The sequence below is a fragment of the Medicago truncatula genome, chromosome 3 (genome assembly GCF_003473485.1).
Source record: "Medicago truncatula cultivar Jemalong A17 chromosome 3, MtrunA17r5.0-ANR, whole genome shotgun sequence".
Taxonomy (NCBI): Eukaryota; Viridiplantae; Streptophyta; class Magnoliopsida; order Fabales; family Fabaceae; genus Medicago; species Medicago truncatula.
In genome coordinates, this window is record NC_053044.1 from 18,527,973 (window position 1) to 18,545,997 (window position 18,025).

The following is an 18,025-nucleotide window of genomic DNA, read 5'->3' on the forward strand; positions in this document are numbered from 1 at the left end:
ATATTAAATAGGCACTCTCATTATGGAGTATAATTTATGAGTGCTTATGGAGAATGGTGATTATGGAAACATCCTTTCTTCATATTTCGCAGATCCCATTTAATAATTATATATTTATGGGACTTACTTAATAATTTCTTTTGAGGTACTGAGTTGAAGAAAATTTATATGGAACCTACTGTTTTTAATTTTTTTTATCAAGCAAACAAAAACACTATAACTTAATAGGTCTGATTTGAATTTCATTTTATAGCAAAAATGGGTTTAAGAAAGTGTATATGCACTCCTTAGGCTTTGATTGCGAGTTTACAGGGAAAGGGAAAAGAATGCTTGAGAAAAAAGGAATGAGCAAGTGAAAGAAATAGAAGAAAATGGGAGGGGGTTAATAACTGCCCACTTAAAATCCCTGAGTTAATAAGTGTTTTTTGTACTAGTGAGAGGACTTTGAGGGTTAATTTTTCTTCATAATACCAAATCCTCCTCGTTTGGGAAACAAAAAAATTGTATTGGAGGGGTTTGATTGAAGATTTTATATGAATTCTTCAAATTTAATCTATGTTGTTATATTATTTTTAAAATAAAAAATATAGTAATCATATGCATTACTTTGACTTAATAACAGTTTTGACCCCCTAAGTATCAGGAAGTTGTGATTTTGACCCTCTAACAAAATAAAATATAATTCAGCCCTCTATCTACTGCCCCTTTTGTAGTTTTGGCCCCCTAAACCAATTTTGACCAAGTCATTGCTGACGTGGCCGTCACGTGTGTAATTATTATTTTTATTTTATAATTAAAAAAAATTACACACGTGGCGGCCACGTCAGGATTGACTTGGTCAAAATTGATCTCGGAGGCCAAAACTGCAAAAGGAGCAGTACTTAGGGGGCTGGATTGTATTTTAATTTGTTAGGGGGTCAAAATCGCAACTTTCTGATACTTAGGGGGCCAAAAATACTATTAAGCCTATTACTTTATCATTCTCTAAAACACTACTATTTTAAATTTTGAAAGATTTCTCCATTTCCCCCATATTTTCCATCCCTTAAAGCCTTCCCTTCCGCTCCCTTGCAAACTCGTAAACAAAGCCTAAGGGTGTGTTTGGAAAGAGGGTTTAGTGGGGAAGGAAGGGGAGGGCTTACATTTCTTTTTTAATTTACAAATATATAAAAAAAATTTTAAAAAATTGAATAACAACATGATAAATGATCATATAATACTTCAAAAACACTTAATTTATTTTAAAAAGACATTTTACATTGTTCGTAACTTAAAAAATAAAAGTGAGTCTTATCATCCCTTCCTCTCCTAAACCCTCAATCCAAACATGGTTGTGTTTGGGATATACTTTTTCCTTATTAATTAAGCCTAATATTATGCTTAAGCATTTCATGTTGCTTAATCATATACCTGTGGGTTTGTTTATTTGTTGTTTCTCATGATGTGTTCTTATAGGTTTGATACCTATGGAGATTGGCAATCTCAATCAAATTCAGGTTCTACAAATGGGAAATAACAGCTTGAGTGGACATGTTCCTTCTAAACTCTTCAACATTTCAACATTGGAACATTTGCATCTTGAGCTAAATTCTCTCTCAGGCATGCTTCCACCCAATATGGGACTTGGCCTTCCTAATCTACAAGAGCTGCACATGTACAAAAACAAATTTGTTGGGAAAATTCCAAATAGTATATCCAATGCTTCAAACCTCTTCATAATTGATTTGAGTTGGAATAAATTTAGTGGAATTATACCCAACACTTTTGGAAATTTAAGATTCCTCAAATCACTCATTATAGGTGGCAATCCTAATTTGACATTAACAGATGATTCTCTTGAATTCAATTTCCTCACTTCACTGACAAGTTGCACATATCTTACACATCTTGAAGTATCAGAGAATAGTTTACCATCAAATCTTCCCAAGTCCATTGGAAACTTATCTGTAGAAAACTTTTGGGCAAATTCTTGTGGAATTAGTGGAAATATTCCACTAGAAATCGGAAATATGAGCAACCTGATTCGCTTATCTCTGAGGAACAATGATCTAAATGGACTAATCCCTACTACAATTAAAGGTTTACATAAGCTTCAGTCTTTGAAACTTGACCATAATGGACTGCAAGGATCCATCATTAACGAGGTTTGCGAACTTAGGAGTTTAGGTGAGTTGTCCTTAACAAGCAATAAGCTTTTCGGAGTGTTACCAACATGCTTGGGAAATATGAGTTCTCTTAGAAAGTTGTACATAGGATCTAATAGGTTAACCTCAGAGATACCTTCCTCCTTTTGGAATCTCAAAGATATTCTAGAGGTGTACTTATCTTCCAATGATTTAACCGGAAATCTTCCACTTGAGATCAAGAATTTGAGAGCTATTGTAATATTAGATTTATCAAGAAATCAATTTTCAAGCAATATTCCTACAACCATCAGTTTCTTGAAAACTTTAGAAATTCTCTCCTTGGAATCTAACAAATTGATAGGGACTATCCCAACTTCAATTGGTGAAATGTTAAGCCTCAATTTCTTGGACTTGTCTCAAAATTTTATAACTGGTGTGATTCCAGAATCCTTAGTGTCACTTTCTTATCTTAAGTACATGAATTTGTCATACAATAGATTGCAAGGAGAGATTCCTGATGGAGGACCTTTCAACAAATTTACAGCTCAATCTTTCATGCATAATGAAGCACTTTGTGGAAGTGCTAGGTTAGAAGTGCCTCCATGTGATAAACAAAGTAGGAAAAAGTCAATGAAAAAGATGTTATTAATCAAAATCTTATTGCCTATAATTGTGATAGCCATTTTGGTTGTCCTATGCATAATTCTTCTAATGCATAAAAAGAAAAAAGTTGAAAATCCACTTGAAATGGGTTTATCAACTGATTTAGGGGTTCCAAGAAGGATTTCATATTATGAACTTGTGCAAGCAACTAATGGATTTAGCGAGAGTAACTTACTTGGAAAGGGGGGCTTCGGCTCTGTGTATCAGGGAATGCTTTCTACCGGGAAGATGGTAGCAATTAAAGTACTTGACTTGAATATGGAAGCAACATCAAGAAGTTTTGACGCAGAATGCAATGCAATGCGCATTCTTCGACATCGAAATCTTGTTGAGGTTATTACAAGTTGTTCAAATAAAGATTTCAAGTCATTGGTGATGGAGTTTATGTCAAATGGAAGTGTTGAAAAATGGTTATACTCGGATAACTATTGTTTAGATTTCTTGCAAAGGTTGAATATAATGATAGATGTTGCATCTGCATTGGAGTATCTCCATCATGGTTCTTCAATACCAGTGGTTCATTGTGATTTGAAGCCTAGTAATGTGTTACTAGATGAAAATATGGTTGCACATGTCAGTGATTTTGGAATTTCTAAGCTCTTGGATGAAGGACATTCTAAAATCCATACTGAGACTTTAGCTACTCTTGGCTATGTTGCACCAGGTACTAAATTTATTCTCTTCTATGTCATATTAGATCAAATGAATATGAGTTTAGTTTGATAAACTTACTTGAAAAAATAATAGTGATTTACATATTCTAGAAGAGAATAAACTACTTGTAAAATACACACACACACTTAGCAAGAAAGAAAATGTGATTACTAACTCCTTTCTAAAAATTTGGTCATTTTAATTATGTTTGAAATCAAATCTTTAATATTTAGTGATTAATGTTGATGTATACAGGTCCTGTGAGCTTAGCTCAGTTGGTAGGGACATTGCATATTGTATACAGGGGCCGGGATTCAAACCTCAGACACCCCACTTTTCCACGTTTAAAATGTGTGAGCTCCAGCCACCAGCTACTTGACCAATTTTTTTTTTTTTATGTATACAGAGTATGGATCTAAGGGAGTCATTTCTATTAAAGGAGATGTGTACAGTTATGGAGTAATGCTAATGGAAATCTTCACAGGAAAGAAGCCAACAAATGAAATGTTTGTACAAGAATTAACCTTAAAAACATGGATTAGTGAGTCAATGCCTAATTCAGTTATGGAAGTTGTGGATTACAATTTAGTCTCACAACAAGGGAATGAAACTCATGAAATTGTATCACATGTATCATCTGTTTTGGATTTAGCATTGAGATGTTGTGCAGATTCACCAGAAGCAAGGATTAGTATGGCAGATGTAACTGCATCACTAATCAAAATCAAGATCTTATTCATCTAGTGAACATGGATGTCAATAAATAAAATTATGGGTCACTGGACTATAAAATCATATATTATCTTGTATTTTGAAACCTCTCAATGTTCTTGTATTACTACATTTAAAATTCTTATAACACTTGAGGATATAATTTTATATGTAAGTTATTTATATTAACTGTCAATAACTAGGGTGTAGATCGCAGACGTCGTGCTCGTCTGTTTGTTTTTCTCAAATGAATGTAACGTATAAATAAAGTCAAGTACACGTATGTCCATCCTGAACTCTTTTTCACAGTAGGTGGGTACCATCATCGCCTCTCACAAGTTGGTACATCACAAATAATGTGTCATTTGAGCACCATCCTCGCCTTTTACAAAATGACAATCGAGTACAATTATCACTTCTCAAAAGTTAGGTCACTCGTCACATTGAGATTCGACACAAGATCCACGCATCTAATAGCAAAATATAGAGCCAGGATTCCCAACTTTCAGCAGCAGAATCCTGCATTCAGGCAATTGGACAATGTCGGCCGAAAGGTGATGTTGATGAAAGGAAAAGAGATTGCAGTTTCATTTTAATTGACAATAATGGTCATACAACATCAAGTCAGTGTATGCATGTGAGAGTATGAGCGAATATGCAAGAGACAAACCCGATGTAGTTGAAGAGTCTTCGTTTTTGAACTGTCCAACGCAACTCCACTTGCTGCACACCTCCAATGCACAGAGCAGGTTAAGGTAGAGTGAATTCTTGCAACCGTTTACTTGTACAATGTGTCACCGACACATATCAAGTTTCATGCACATGAATACATTACTATCTTCTAAAACCTCCGGTTTTGAAATGTTAAAAATTAAGAATCCATGATTTCTATACTCAAAAGTCAAAAGGTATCATTAGGTTGCCCCATCTCACAAGTGTTCATGTCGGTAAATAAACTCAAGTAAGTCAATCGGAACAGATACAAAATTCACACATTTATCTACGGGCTAACCTAGGAATGGTTGGAGATGACCCTCTGAGATAAGACATGTTTTGGAACATAACTTATAAATAAAAGACTCAGGAACCTCGGCCGCGCTATTCCCTTCACTTAACCATTACGGTGCCCTATTTTCAGTTCTATCCCTGGGCTCCAATGTATTCAAAACACTTCCTTCGGGTAATTATTAGTGTCGGATGCAGCAATGACTTTTGAGATGCAGTTTTTCATATAAGGAGTTAGATCAAAAGCTAAGACAACACAAAATTTATGATTTCTTTTAAGACACTCCCAATTTGTATAACTGTCAAACATGTTGCTTACAGATTCAATCATGATGTCCACCACAATGCTATGAACAACATAAGATATTTCAGGAAACATTTTAATGCAAAGTTGATTGTAAAGGCCGTTTTCAATTACTGCAAAATAATTAGAGTGCATATTAATACCGTTTGAAAAAACAAACTAAACCCAAAGAACACCGAGCAATCCGATTCATATCAACCTTGGAGTGGAAAGAAAGAACCCAGTGAAACCAAATTTCAGTACAATATACTGTTAGAGAAGTTTACATTTTAGAAGCAAGACATAATTACAATTGACCAATTTAGTAGATTGAAGCTTGGACTACTGATTAAGAAACTATATTTATGGTTTGTAAAATTTTGACAAGATTTACAATTGAATAGTCATTTTGATTAAACTAAGATTTGAATGTTTTTTAAAAGAATCTAAATCAACCATTTGAGTCTCATAATTGATGCATGTATTCATCACATGACCTTCAACATGTACAAGGCTAAGGAGGTGATTCATTGGCATTGATTATAATAAATAAATAAATAAATAAAATAAGCACTTAATTATTAGTTATTACAATACAAATATTTTTGTTCTTGACACTAGACAATACAAACACTTGAAGAGAGTAAAAACGGTAATTTCAGGACTCAGGAGCATGAAGCGCTGATACAGACACCGAACACGACAGGACACCGGCACGAAGAAATCGTTAATGATTGAAAATATAGAACAGATTGTATGCAACACAAGTGTTGAAGTGTCAGTATTATGTTGGTGTCGAACTCTCTTACACGCCTTCAATCTGAAGTGTCAGTGCTACACATAGCTCATGAATAATTGGTACAAGACCCAGGCTCTTGGCTGCTCAGCTGAGAACATGGCCAAGGACTAACCTGCTTTGAAAATCCAAAAACATCAGAGCACTTCCAAGGTGGAGATCTACCTGATCCTGTCTCACCATGAAGGTTGATATCATAGAAACAAATCTCAGTAAAAGGTGAATTTCTCAAACCATGTATCAAACCAGCTTGCAATACCTTCACACCCCAAACACTCTTAATTGTAATCCCCTTCACAACTGGTAGAGCATTAGGGTTAAAATTTTCATCTGGATGGTCACCTACATCACCAGCAATTTTTATTCCTTGCCTTGAATTTTCTATATACACATTAGACACTGTTATATTCTTGATAAGTCCTCCTCTTCCAATGTTTGTCTTAATGTGGATACCAACTCCCATGTTGAAGAGGTTGATGTGCTCGGCGAGTACATTCTGTACTCCGCCTGATGTTTCACTGCCTACGGCAATGCCGGCAAATGGAGACGATCCGGTTATACGTCTGATAGTGATGTCATTGCTAGGACGGCCGTATGAAATACCGTATGCATCCCATCCACTCTTCACAGCCACAAGATCATCTCCTGTTGATATGTATGAGTCCTCTATGCAGACATTTGAACTTGAATCTGCATAAATGAATTATATTTTACAGATGATTGATTACAAATGTTAACTTTATTTGGAAAACAACTCTTAACTACTTTCTGAAGAGTTTCTTATAAAAGATAATCACATTTTTTAATTAAAATTTTCTTAAAAATATTGTTTGTCCTAACTTCTTCTTTTAAGGAGACAATAAGTTAAAAATAAGTCAAGCCAAACAGAACGTAATCTATATAGTAAACCAAGGAGCCAATATAAAGATCATTTATCTAAGTTTTGGAATCAACATTAATAAGTTTTGAGCTAGATTTAAGGAAGAAAGTTCTATCGGTATTTACCTGGGTCAATTCCATCAGTGTTAGGAGAGTCGCGAGGAGCCAAAATCGTGACATATCGAACAACAACATTGCTGCAATGAAGGAAAAATGTTTTGAATTACATTTTAGGAAAAGACCTATATCCCTATGATGCATTTTTGTTTTTTTTTTATCAAGAAAATGATGTCAAAATTTTTGATTCATGCATCAAATTTTTACCTGCAGTAAACTGGATGTATATTCCAGAAGGGAGAATTCTTGAAAATAACATTTGAAATAATAATATTTCTTGAATTCAAAAATTCAACAAGGTTTGGTCTTGTAAATTGAAGAGTTCTCTGCCTCCACATGTTCCACCATACATCTCCTTGCCCATCAATTGTTCCATTCTCACCTATGAAAATAAGAGTGAAGGAGGAGAGAGATTAGGTTTTAATTTTTCCTAAACAAATTATGGAAAGAATTAACTTAATAATAAAGTGTCATTCTATAATTAAAAGTGAATAATAAAAAAATGAAAACAGAACATTGAATCAATTATGGCTATATAGTATAGATCTTTTTCAGCATGCAATTTTCTTGTTTTGGTTACACCCAATAAACATTTTAGATTCATTTTAGTATAGTTGGGTATTAAGTACTAATTTTTTTATATGCTATTAGGCATAGTTCTAAATTCCCGCCGTAAAATTAAGGTTTTGGAGGTCTGGACAACAGTTTCACAACCACTATTGCGACCGCGTCGGCCACATTTCCTCACATGTGACTGCATCTGTAACTTAGAACCACACTTACTGGTGTGATATGAACTAGAAAATCAAGTGAGTAATAATTTATATGTACCTACCTGTGATGATTACATCGCGAACTCCATCGCCGTGGATAAAACTTATATACCTTCCTCCTGGGAGCTCCCTTCCTCTTCCATAAGATGGTAAAGGTGCAATTAAAGGCCAATTCCTCAACCTCTAAAGAATGAAGAAAGGAAGAACATTAAGAAAAGAGTAAGGGAGAAAAAACTTGGCATTCATTTGAAAATTTATATAATGCATGTTTCTATTTCTATAGACAAACAACAAACTATTCACAAGAAAGAGCAAAGATATTTTGATGATTTCCATTGAACTTTGAACATTCACTTCAGATTAAGTATCAACATTACACTACCAAACAAAGGTCACAACACATAATTCCTCCAATCACATTTAAATCCACACAAAAATTAGGCTTAGATACTTTTTTAAGAAGAAGCTAAATTAGCTACCTTGACATCGGGCAAAATCGAACCTGAGACTTGAGGAGAAACACACTTCCAGATCTCAAGCCAATACTATCAGGCTAACTCAAGTGGATTGCTTAGATACAATGTTTATCTCACTATGTTAACTGAAAGTGTATTTTAGTCCTCCTATTCCAAATATGGGATTTTTGTCTAGAGTTTCACAAGTTTTATGATTTTTCTCCACAATTCTATTTGGGCTTATTTTTTGTAACATTGCTAATTTGAACCAAAAAATATGTTACAATTATTTGTCTGGTTCATCAAATGTACACCTATAATTCTGAAGTAAGTTGTTTTTTTTTTTTTGTAAGTTCTATGGCTACACCGATTTGTACTTCGCCTTTTCTCTCTTCGCCGGAGACGGCGTCGTCGGGTCCAAAGTCGTTTGCTCAAGCTGTGTCTGCTTCTGGGGAAGATTTCTTGCCTTCGCCTCCGCCTAACGTCATCATCGGTGACACCGTTCGCATTAGAATCAATCAGCGTGAATATGAAGCAGAGCTCTCGGAATGTCTTCGCAACCTCCATGGCCGTGTCACACTGCAGAAGGGCGATCCCCCTCTTTCATCAAAGGCTCTTAAGCAGAAGTTGGAAGGGTTTTGGCCACATCTGAAGCCTTGGTCCATCACTCCGCTTGGCAGAGGTTACTTCAAATTCAACTTCCACTCCATTGAAGAGATGAAGAAGGTATGGGCATTCGGTGTTGTTCAGTTAAAGCCAGGAATATTAAGATTCTTCTGCTGGTCTAAAGACTTTGATCCTCAAAACCAGATTCAGTCACACGCGCAGTTGTGGGTAAGGCTCATAAATCTCCCTCAAGAATATTGGAGGAAGACCACACTATTTGAAATCGCATCAGGTATTGGTACCCCCTCACTATAGATGAAGCCATACGATCCCGTCTTTTTGGGCACTATGTGCGTATTCTCATGGATGTGGATATGTCCAGTAAGCTGTTTGATTCGGTGGTGGTTGAGAGGGAAGGTTTTGTCTTCCCGGTAGCTGTGGAGTATGAGCGTAAGCCTTCATTTTGTTATAACTGTAAGTTGTTAGGTCACTCTATTCAGCTTTGCAACCGCATTAACAATATACAACATCATGCTGCTCCAAAAAATCAACAGAAGAAACCTATTCAGCAATCTAATATGCCCAATAAGGATGCCTTAGTCAATACTACACAACAACCATTACACTTAGAGTCCCTTCCCTCATCCTCTCTTAGAGGTTGTTGAGGTAGTGTCTTTTTCTCGTGACAAGGCACATACTTCTATTGAAGAAAGGCCCTCAAAGGTTGCGGATCCGGTTACTCTCTTACGTTGGGCTAATTCTCCAGTTCTCGCCCCTTTGGCTTTGCCTAGCAGTTCTGTTCTGAGGTTTCCTGTAGAGCCAGGTGATTGTGCTCATATTGCAGCTATTGATGCTAGTGTCAAAGTTACTCTTGACAACACCACCTCTCATCCATCTATGCCACAGCCTGTAACTACCTACTATGATAGTTTGACAAGTGACAAGCTCCCTTCAAACCAAAATTTGGTTCATGCCTCCAAACCCTCTCCATTCTACTGCAGCCCTTAAGAGTGTGCAAATTATCTCCAAATTCTGGGGGGCTGAAGTTGAGGAAGAGGACAATGATGAAGCCATCACATCAACCTTTGAGCAGCACTATCCAAGTCTGTCAGAGAGCACTAAGGCAGATAAAAAGCAAAAGAAGCAGGTGAACAAAGTGAAGCCTACTAGGTTCAACTCAGCCGGAATGAGGACCCGTGCTCAAAAGGGTGCCTCCAAAGCTGCCTTGCCATATACCGAATAGTTGGTTCAAATCTCTGTGAACCTGGGTGTTAAGCTAGTAGCTTCTGCCATTTCTCTGTTGTTCTTCTTTTAGCAGTTTCATTGTTAGTTTATTTCATTCAGAATTTGCACAAGCCTTCCTTGTTATAGATCTCTGTGATATAATGTTTTGCACCTTCTTTTTGTTTTGATGTAAGCACTTTTGTTGTTAAGAGTTCTGGCCCTCTCCAGGTCTTTTATAGTATTTCTTTGCTTGATAAAAAAAAATAGAATTTACCTTTTTTCAAGGTAAATAAGTGGGGTGTCCGGGGTTCGAACTCTGACCGCTATATATAACAGTGTATGTCCCTGTCAACTGAGTTATGCTCACGGGGACGATGTAAGTTCTTTCTAGTCCAAAGAATCTTTTAAATCAAGTCCACCCTCATTTTAAATTCCAAGAGTCGTATTTACATGGTACAATCACTAGCAAAAGAAAGCAATGTCCAAATTCAACTTGATAATCAAAGAGTACAACAATAATGGCCAACAAAAGAAACTGTCTAACATGGGAATTGTTAATGCTGTGAATACCATTCACATGCAACCATGCAGACCAAGACCCACCACCACTCATTTTAGTCCTTTCAAGCTCAGGCCCACCATAGACTTTTTTTTATAGAGGTTCACCGTAGTTCATGAATGAGCTGTTTCCGACAACCCATTATCTATAGTCCTATTTTTGACCATACATTATTTAAATGAGCATATATAACACGCATACCAATTAACTCAATTTTTTTTTTTGGTTTCATACCAATTAACTCAATTAATGATACATAACTTAGAGCTTTGCATTCTTTCCTATTGTTTTCAATATATTATTATCCTGGTTATCTCTAAAAGAATATAAATTACTTTGAATTATGGGTTGTGAATAGTTTATATAAGATGCGGAATGAAACTTTATGCATAACACCTATTATATATTATAATGGGGTCGATTTTCCGCATTTCCAATACTTCCTCCGTTTCTAAATATAAGTAAAATTGACTAGCTTCATTTAATTAATGGTGTATGTGATTCATATTATGGATCACATACATCATTAATTGAATAAATCTAAAAAGTCAATTTTGTTTATATTTAAAAACGGAGGGAGTACCACTCTAGATGCACGGATCTAGAAAAAATATCATATACCAACCGGACATTGTTTAAGGAATTTATCATAAAAAAATTATCTTAAAAATAAATTATATTTACGGAAAAAATGCAAGTTAAATTATTGTCAAAGTAATAATTACAGTAATTTTTTATAAAAAATTTCTTATTTTTATTACTTAAACTTGTTAGCACTCTTCCTATAAAAGTTACATCAAATTTGTGTGGTAAAGAAGCTCCTCGATCATTTATTAATGCACTATAAATAGTGAATGCTATTTTTTCAAGCATCTTTTCATAGAATTCCTTACAAATTTCAACTACGTTAATTATTTTTTTATCAACATATCTTTAATTATATTAAATATTTTTTCTGCAATTTGTAATAAACATTACTTTCTATGACCACTATTATAAACAAAAATTCCTTCTTCAGATTAATTTAATAACGGATATATTTTAACTGTAGTTTATAAACTACGTACGTCAACTATTTCATAAATCTGAAAAAATAAATATTTGTTTATAATAATGATCACAAGCATTAGTTATTCAATAAATTAAAAAATTAATATTTTTTCTTCCAACAGAGTCTTAGTAAAACCAATACTAATTAATATCATTTTTTGAAAAGGTAGGAGTTGATTCACATAATTTCCGTAACCAAAAACAAAATTGTGTTTGTTCCATGTGGTAGGGACCACTTTAGCACAAGAAACACACAATTGTAAGGTTGAGTTTTGAAATTAGGTAAGGATATCTAGTTTAACAATATCGACGTTGTCAATGATCTAAGTTTTTATGAACTCGTAAAATCACATGTATAATTTTTGATTCTGTACATTTTTTATTGGGCATCAAAATTAAACTGAAAAATTTTATATTACGAAGGAAGAGCTTTTTTTTTTTTTGTCAAGTAGCTAGTGGCTAGAGCTCACACAATATATAATATGCAATATTCCTACCAACTGAGTTAAGCTCTCGGGGATAGAAAGAGCGTTAATGCTACTAAATTAGGAAGAAAAAGGGATTAATAAGAAAATAGCAATTAACCTGTGTGGCTTTAATAACAGCACCAGCAGCAAGATAAAGAGTCATATGACTAGTAAGATTGAAGCTCTCCGTTAAGTACACACCAGGAGGCACATAAAGGAGCGTGCCACCACGTCTTCTTAAGTGCTGAATCCTATAAATAGCTGCTCTGAATGCCTTTGAGTTCAGGGTTTTGCCGTCTCCGACACCGCCGAAATCAGTTATGGAAATCGTGTCGGCACGGTGTCGGAACGGCACTATGCCAGAACATGTTGTGGAATATGAGGCAGAGATAGAAGAGAAATGGGAGAAGAAAATAAGGAAGAGGATGAAAGTGGAGGGGATTGAAGATTTTGAGAGAAGATGCATTTTATTTTGTAGCTATAGATGCTAGGTGGAGTGAGTAGTGGTTGTTACTAGTTTTATTTGATGATAAAGTGTTTATGGAAATAAAGCGGTGGTTCTTTTATTTAAAAGAGAGAAAAGAATCTGTGGCAGATCTAGCACTGAAAACGAGAAACAATGTGGCTAAAAATGAAGAGAGGATATTTAACCAGCATTTATAAGAAGTTCAAAATAAAATTTTTATGGGTTAATAGGTATTACCTTTGTAATATAGGTCATTTTCGATTTTCATCCTTGTAAAATATTTTGTTTGAATTTCATCCTTGTAATTTGAAGATTTTTTGGTTTTGAACTTTCATGGAAAATTTCACCCCCTCTAATTTGAGCAAATTTTGGTTTACCCCCTTATAATTTGAGCAAGGTGTTGTCCACTCGATATGGAGAGCAAGGTGGTCGGTTGAAGGAGGGGGGCATGACATGTTCAGCTTGGTGGAGGGAGATAATTAAAATTCAAAATGGAGTAGGTGTGGAAGGTGGTAGTTGGTTCGAAGAAAGTATCTCAAAACGTTTAGGCAATGGCTTAAATACTTTCTTTTGGTCGGATTGTTGGTTAGGGACAGAGTCGTTCATGGTGAGATTTAGAAGGTTGTATGACTTATCGATTCATAAGGACCTGTCAATGGGAGAGATGAACATTTTGGGTTGGGGTGAAAATGGAGAGGCTTGGAGGTGGAGGCGACGTTTGTTAGCTTGGGAGGAGGAGTTGGTAGTGGAGATTAGGAATTTACTTACTAATGTTACTTTGCAGGATACTGAATCAGATGTTTGGCTTTGGCGGCCCAACATTGGTGATGGGTACACTGTTCGTGGTGTGTATCAAATGCTCATGCGGCAGGAGATACACAATTATGACGTTGTTTCGGATGCTCCGTGGCATAAGAGTGCTCCTTTGAAAGTCTCTATTTGCGCGTGGCGTCTTCTCCGCAATAGATGGTCAACAAAGGATAACTTGGTGCGACGAGGTGTTATTTCTTATGATTCTCAATTTTGTGTTACAGGTTGTGGACAAAATGAAACAATAGACCACTTAATTATTAATTGTCCTATTTTTGGTGCTCTCTGGCAACAAATTAAAACTTGGATTGGTGTGTTTTTTGTGGATCCTCATCAGGTTTTGGACCATTATTATCAGTTTATTTATTCTTCAGGTGGTTATGCTCCAAGAAGGTCTTTTCTTCATTTGATTTGGCTTTGTGGTATTTGAGTTCTTTGGAATGAAAGAAATAATAGATTGTTTATCAGCACAGCTAAAACAACAGAGCAACTTCTTGAGAAGGTTAAGATTACATCTCTCAAATGGTTGAAAGCAAAAAAATGTGTGCTTTCCTTTTGGTTATCATTTGTGGTGGCAGCGTCCCCTTGCTTGTTTAGGGATTGACTGATGTATTATTCGTTCATGTCTTTTGTGGTTTGATTGGAACTATTTTGTAACCTTGTTTTGTCTCCTTTGGCACTCCTTGTGTTAGGGAACAAAACTCTTTGTTAATATATCTCATTTTGGCTTGTTTAAAAAAAAAAAATTGAGCAAATTTCGGTTTACCCACATGTTAATTTGAGCAAATTTTGGTTTTCTTCGATTTTGTACAGTCAAAATTCATAAAGGTCAAAAACCAAAAATCTTCAAATTACAAGGACGAAATCCTAAAAAAATATTTTAGAGGGGGAAAATCGAAAATGACCTATATTACAGGGGGTAAAACATTATTAATCCATTTTATAATTTGGTATATTCAACATATTAAAACATAAAAAAAAAAAAAAAAAAAAACTTTTTCTCCATTAAATTATTAATTGTTTCTATTTTTTGAATCTTTAACAAGGCAGTTAGCAAGACTCAATGAGTAAACTCTATCATAATGCATAATATTTTGATGACGACAGAAGTTTGAGTTACTATGCTCTATGTAACATCGACATTTTTTATGGTAGATGTGTTCGGTGTTTAAGATGCGCCGACATTCGATATCTATACGACACTGATATATATGATTACATTCGATTAATTATTTGTTTTTTAATTATTACAGACGTCGACGTGTCATAATCGCATGTGGCATCCTTATTTGTGTCGATTCTTCCTAACAAAGGCTCCTTCCTCTAAGAACCCAAGAGTTAACTCCCAAAAATAAAAAAATAAAAAAAAATAAAAAAATAAATAAAGGAGTTAGTCATGACCTTTTTTTTGTTGTAAAAAGCATGATATTTTCACACAAATAATTTAGTCAAGTGAGAGGCAGGTAGAACCAAAATGAGCAACAAAATTGTCTCTAAAAAATTTGAACATTGGATTCTTCATCTCGATTCCATGTAGTACATCTCCTTAAATTGAAAATGACCTAAACCATTTTGTTGAAGTGCTTTTGAGATAAATAGTAAAAATGGTGCAACACAATAATTTTTCTAGAAATCACACATACTAGTAGTCTAGTATTACTCCCAAATAATTATGTTTTACTTTCAATACATCAGTCATTAATTAGATTAATTTGATAAAATTAATTTTTATTTTTAGTTATGACTTTTTTAAGCTACTATGACAATCATAATTAAAATTGTCTCTAAAATGTATTCGAAATATATTTCAAAAGAGAGTTACAAATATTTAAAAGTGTATTCGAAATAATTAAAATTTGAGACAAAGAGAGTTACCAATAAAATGTATTCGAAATATTTAAAAGTGTATTACAAATATTTTTAGTTCTAGTAGATGAATCTTAGTCTCACTATCTCATATTAAGTGTTGCAAACAAATTTATATTTCTTGCTTTTGGTTTTCACGATTGATGGAGACATGCCCTTTATTGTATGGATGTCATGTAATTTGTTTGGTACTTTATGTTCAGGTAGTGGCATCTTTATTAGGTGTTGTGGTGTTGTAACATATATTAGATGATTCATCACTTTAGCACATTTTGTGCGGAGTGAATCACTTTGCTTTTGAGCAATATATCTCATTTTGATTTGTTAAAAAAAAAGTTTATGTTTCTTGTTGGATATGACAAGGTATCTGTTAACTTTTTGAGCCCTTCTATAATTCTTGAAAATCTGCTTTTCTATACGTTCCAAATTTTCATATTAAATGTTGTTTTCTTTACTTCTCGACAATAAAAGCTGGCAAATTATTGGAAAGGATGGCCTATACTGGGCCTTCATAATCTTTACAAACATCTGCTACATGCTGTAGATAATTGATTCATAATTTTTTGTTGCACATTCTTTTAACTTATGTAATTTTATTGCAAATAATTCAGCCATTATTATTATTAGGTATCCTCTTATCCGATGAAGTATTGAGTATTTTATGATTAATAATCATAGTGATTCATCTTTTGATATTGTCCAGTGTTGAAGTATGGGATCCATTTCAACATGCTAGTTTTGAGATGGAATGCATTATTTTCACACTTTTTTGTAGATGACTGAACTCATTTGGTGAGGCATAAGTTAGAAGCCATAAATTTGATTAAAACCCATCAAATGTATTTAAACTGACAGTGCTATGCGCTTAAACTAAATCACATCTTCATTCCTAATTTGTTTCATAAGACAGTAATTTCTACATTCAAAAGTTTTCACATACAAAAGGAACAAGAAATTAGTTGAACACTTATTTACACTAAACCCCTTCAAGTTAGACCTATTCAAGGATTAAGATCTATTTTTATAGTGGAACTGTTAATAAGTTCACAGGCTTAAGCTATGTAACCCAACAATCCTTGCTTCAAAAGAAAGAAAGAAAAAAACTAACAATCCTAAGTATTAAAGCAAGTATTTAATAATTATGATAAAATAAAATTAAAATAGCAAACTATTTACTATATATATTATTCAAATAAACTAGCCAATTACACCTAAATATTTTTTTGAAGATGTTAAACTAGCTCACCCAAATTGACATCGGGGAGCTCTGTTGTCAAAGCGGAAAAGCGGCACGGCGTGGCCACCCCAAAAATTGACGCGGTGCGGTATGCGGGCGCGTAGCGGCCGCTATTTCATGACGCGGACACAAACTAAAAATTATGTTATTAATAAAGGACTAATAAAATATGGAAAAAAAATATATTTAGTATTAGTATAAATGAAAAATTAAAGATTATTAATTGTTTTTAGTATTAAATACTATTATACTTAAATACTTTTAATGTTAAAATACCTTAAATATCAAAATGCTATAAAAAATACTAATAAACAATGTACTTCAGAAACAAATAATTGTATATACTTATTAATTTAAAAACTATATGTCATACTATATTTTTCTGATAAAGACAAAAATAATATATCATGCCATAATTTAAAAACAATATACTATACTATGTATTATTTATTATTCCTTTAAAAAAATACTATTACTATTAATTTAGTAAAACAAATTATTATTATGATTATAATATAAGTGTGACTTTTTTAAATCACATTAGCAATTAATTATTAATATTTATTGAAGAATATTATGAAAAACAACTCATACTCCCCCACAGCTGTGTAAATATTAGTAAAACTGAATTAAAATATTAGTAAAATTGAATTCAAAGCAGTAAAATTGTGTGTCCCACTTTGTTAGAAGGAAAATACAGCTGTATTCCACCACAAAACCAAAACAAGATCTACCGTTAGATCTTCCTTCTCTTTCCTCTTCCTTCTCTTTTCTCTTTCTCCTTCCTCTTCCTTCTCCTTCCTCTTCCTCGCCTACAGATCTAACCGGAAACAACCACCCAAAACTAAAACACAGTCGTTTTGTGCTCCGACCCGGAAAAGCGGGCGATTTGACCCGCTCCCGCTCCAAGTAAAGGTGGCCGCAAAACCCGCTATTGACCCACTTTTCCCTAACACGCGAATCGGTAGCGCTCTGACGCGGTAGGCTGTTTTTGGCCGCTCCGCGCCGCAATCGCGCCGGGAGCGGCCGCTATTAACAACAGAGCCGGGGAGAATCGAACATGAGACCTTGACGAGGAGCACACTCCAAGGTCCCAAGCCAACCCAAGTGGATTATTACACCTAAATATTATTTGAATCTTATAAAATTTGACACTTAAAAACTAAAATAGGCATTGACATATGAGTCAATAAATAAGAGTAACCAATCCTACCAATAATTATAGGTATCATTATTAACCAATAATTATAGGTATCTTTAATAAGATTGACAATGTAG

The 18,025-nt window shown here is 34.3% G+C and overlaps 2 protein-coding genes across 2 annotated transcripts; one reads left to right on the plus strand and one right to left on the minus strand.

Annotated features, from left to right (window-relative positions):
• The first annotated feature begins 1,346 nt into the window (after positions 1 to 1,346).
• On the plus strand, positions 1,347 to 4,388 carry LOC120579393 (receptor kinase-like protein Xa21). Its single transcript, XM_039831450.1, has 2 exons — positions 1,347 to 3,453; positions 3,850 to 4,388. Exons 1-2 carry the CDS (start codon positions 1,467 to 1,469, stop codon positions 4,185 to 4,187), a joined length of 2,325 nt encoding a protein of 774 aa, XP_039687384.1. The 5' UTR covers positions 1,347 to 1,466; the 3' UTR covers positions 4,188 to 4,388.
• Positions 4,389 to 5,906: 1,518 nt separating this feature from the next.
• On the minus strand, positions 5,907 to 13,002 carry LOC25490549 (probable polygalacturonase). The gene is made up of 5 exons (XM_013604150.3): positions 12,487 to 13,002; positions 8,070 to 8,190; positions 7,442 to 7,616; positions 7,244 to 7,314; positions 5,907 to 6,928 (listed from the first exon to the last, which is right to left on the minus strand). Exons 1-5 carry the CDS (start codon positions 12,832 to 12,834, stop codon positions 6,288 to 6,290), a joined length of 1,356 nt encoding a protein of 451 aa, XP_013459604.1. The 5' UTR covers positions 12,835 to 13,002; the 3' UTR covers positions 5,907 to 6,287.
• Between the last annotated feature and the right edge of the window lie 5,023 nt (positions 13,003 to 18,025).

Coding starts and splice junctions, on each gene's coding strand:
- LOC120579393 (XM_039831450.1), top strand. CDS start 1,467: ATGGAGATTGGCAATCTCAATCAAATTCAGGTTCTACAAATGGGAAAT. Junction 3,454..3,849: donor TCTTGGCTATGTTGCACCAG/GTACTAAATTTA, acceptor TTATGTATACAG/AGTATGGATCTAAGGGAGTC.
- LOC25490549 (XM_013604150.3), bottom strand. CDS start 12,834: ATGCATCTTCTCTCAAAATCTTCAATCCCCTCCACTTTCATCCTCTTC. Junction 7,315..7,441: donor ATACATCCAGTTTACTGCAG/GTAAAAATTTGA, acceptor CCTTCATTGCAG/CAATGTTGTTGTTCGATATG. Junction 6,929..7,243: donor CACTGATGGAATTGACCCAG/GTAAATACCGAT, acceptor TCATTTATGCAG/ATTCAAGTTCAAATGTCTGC.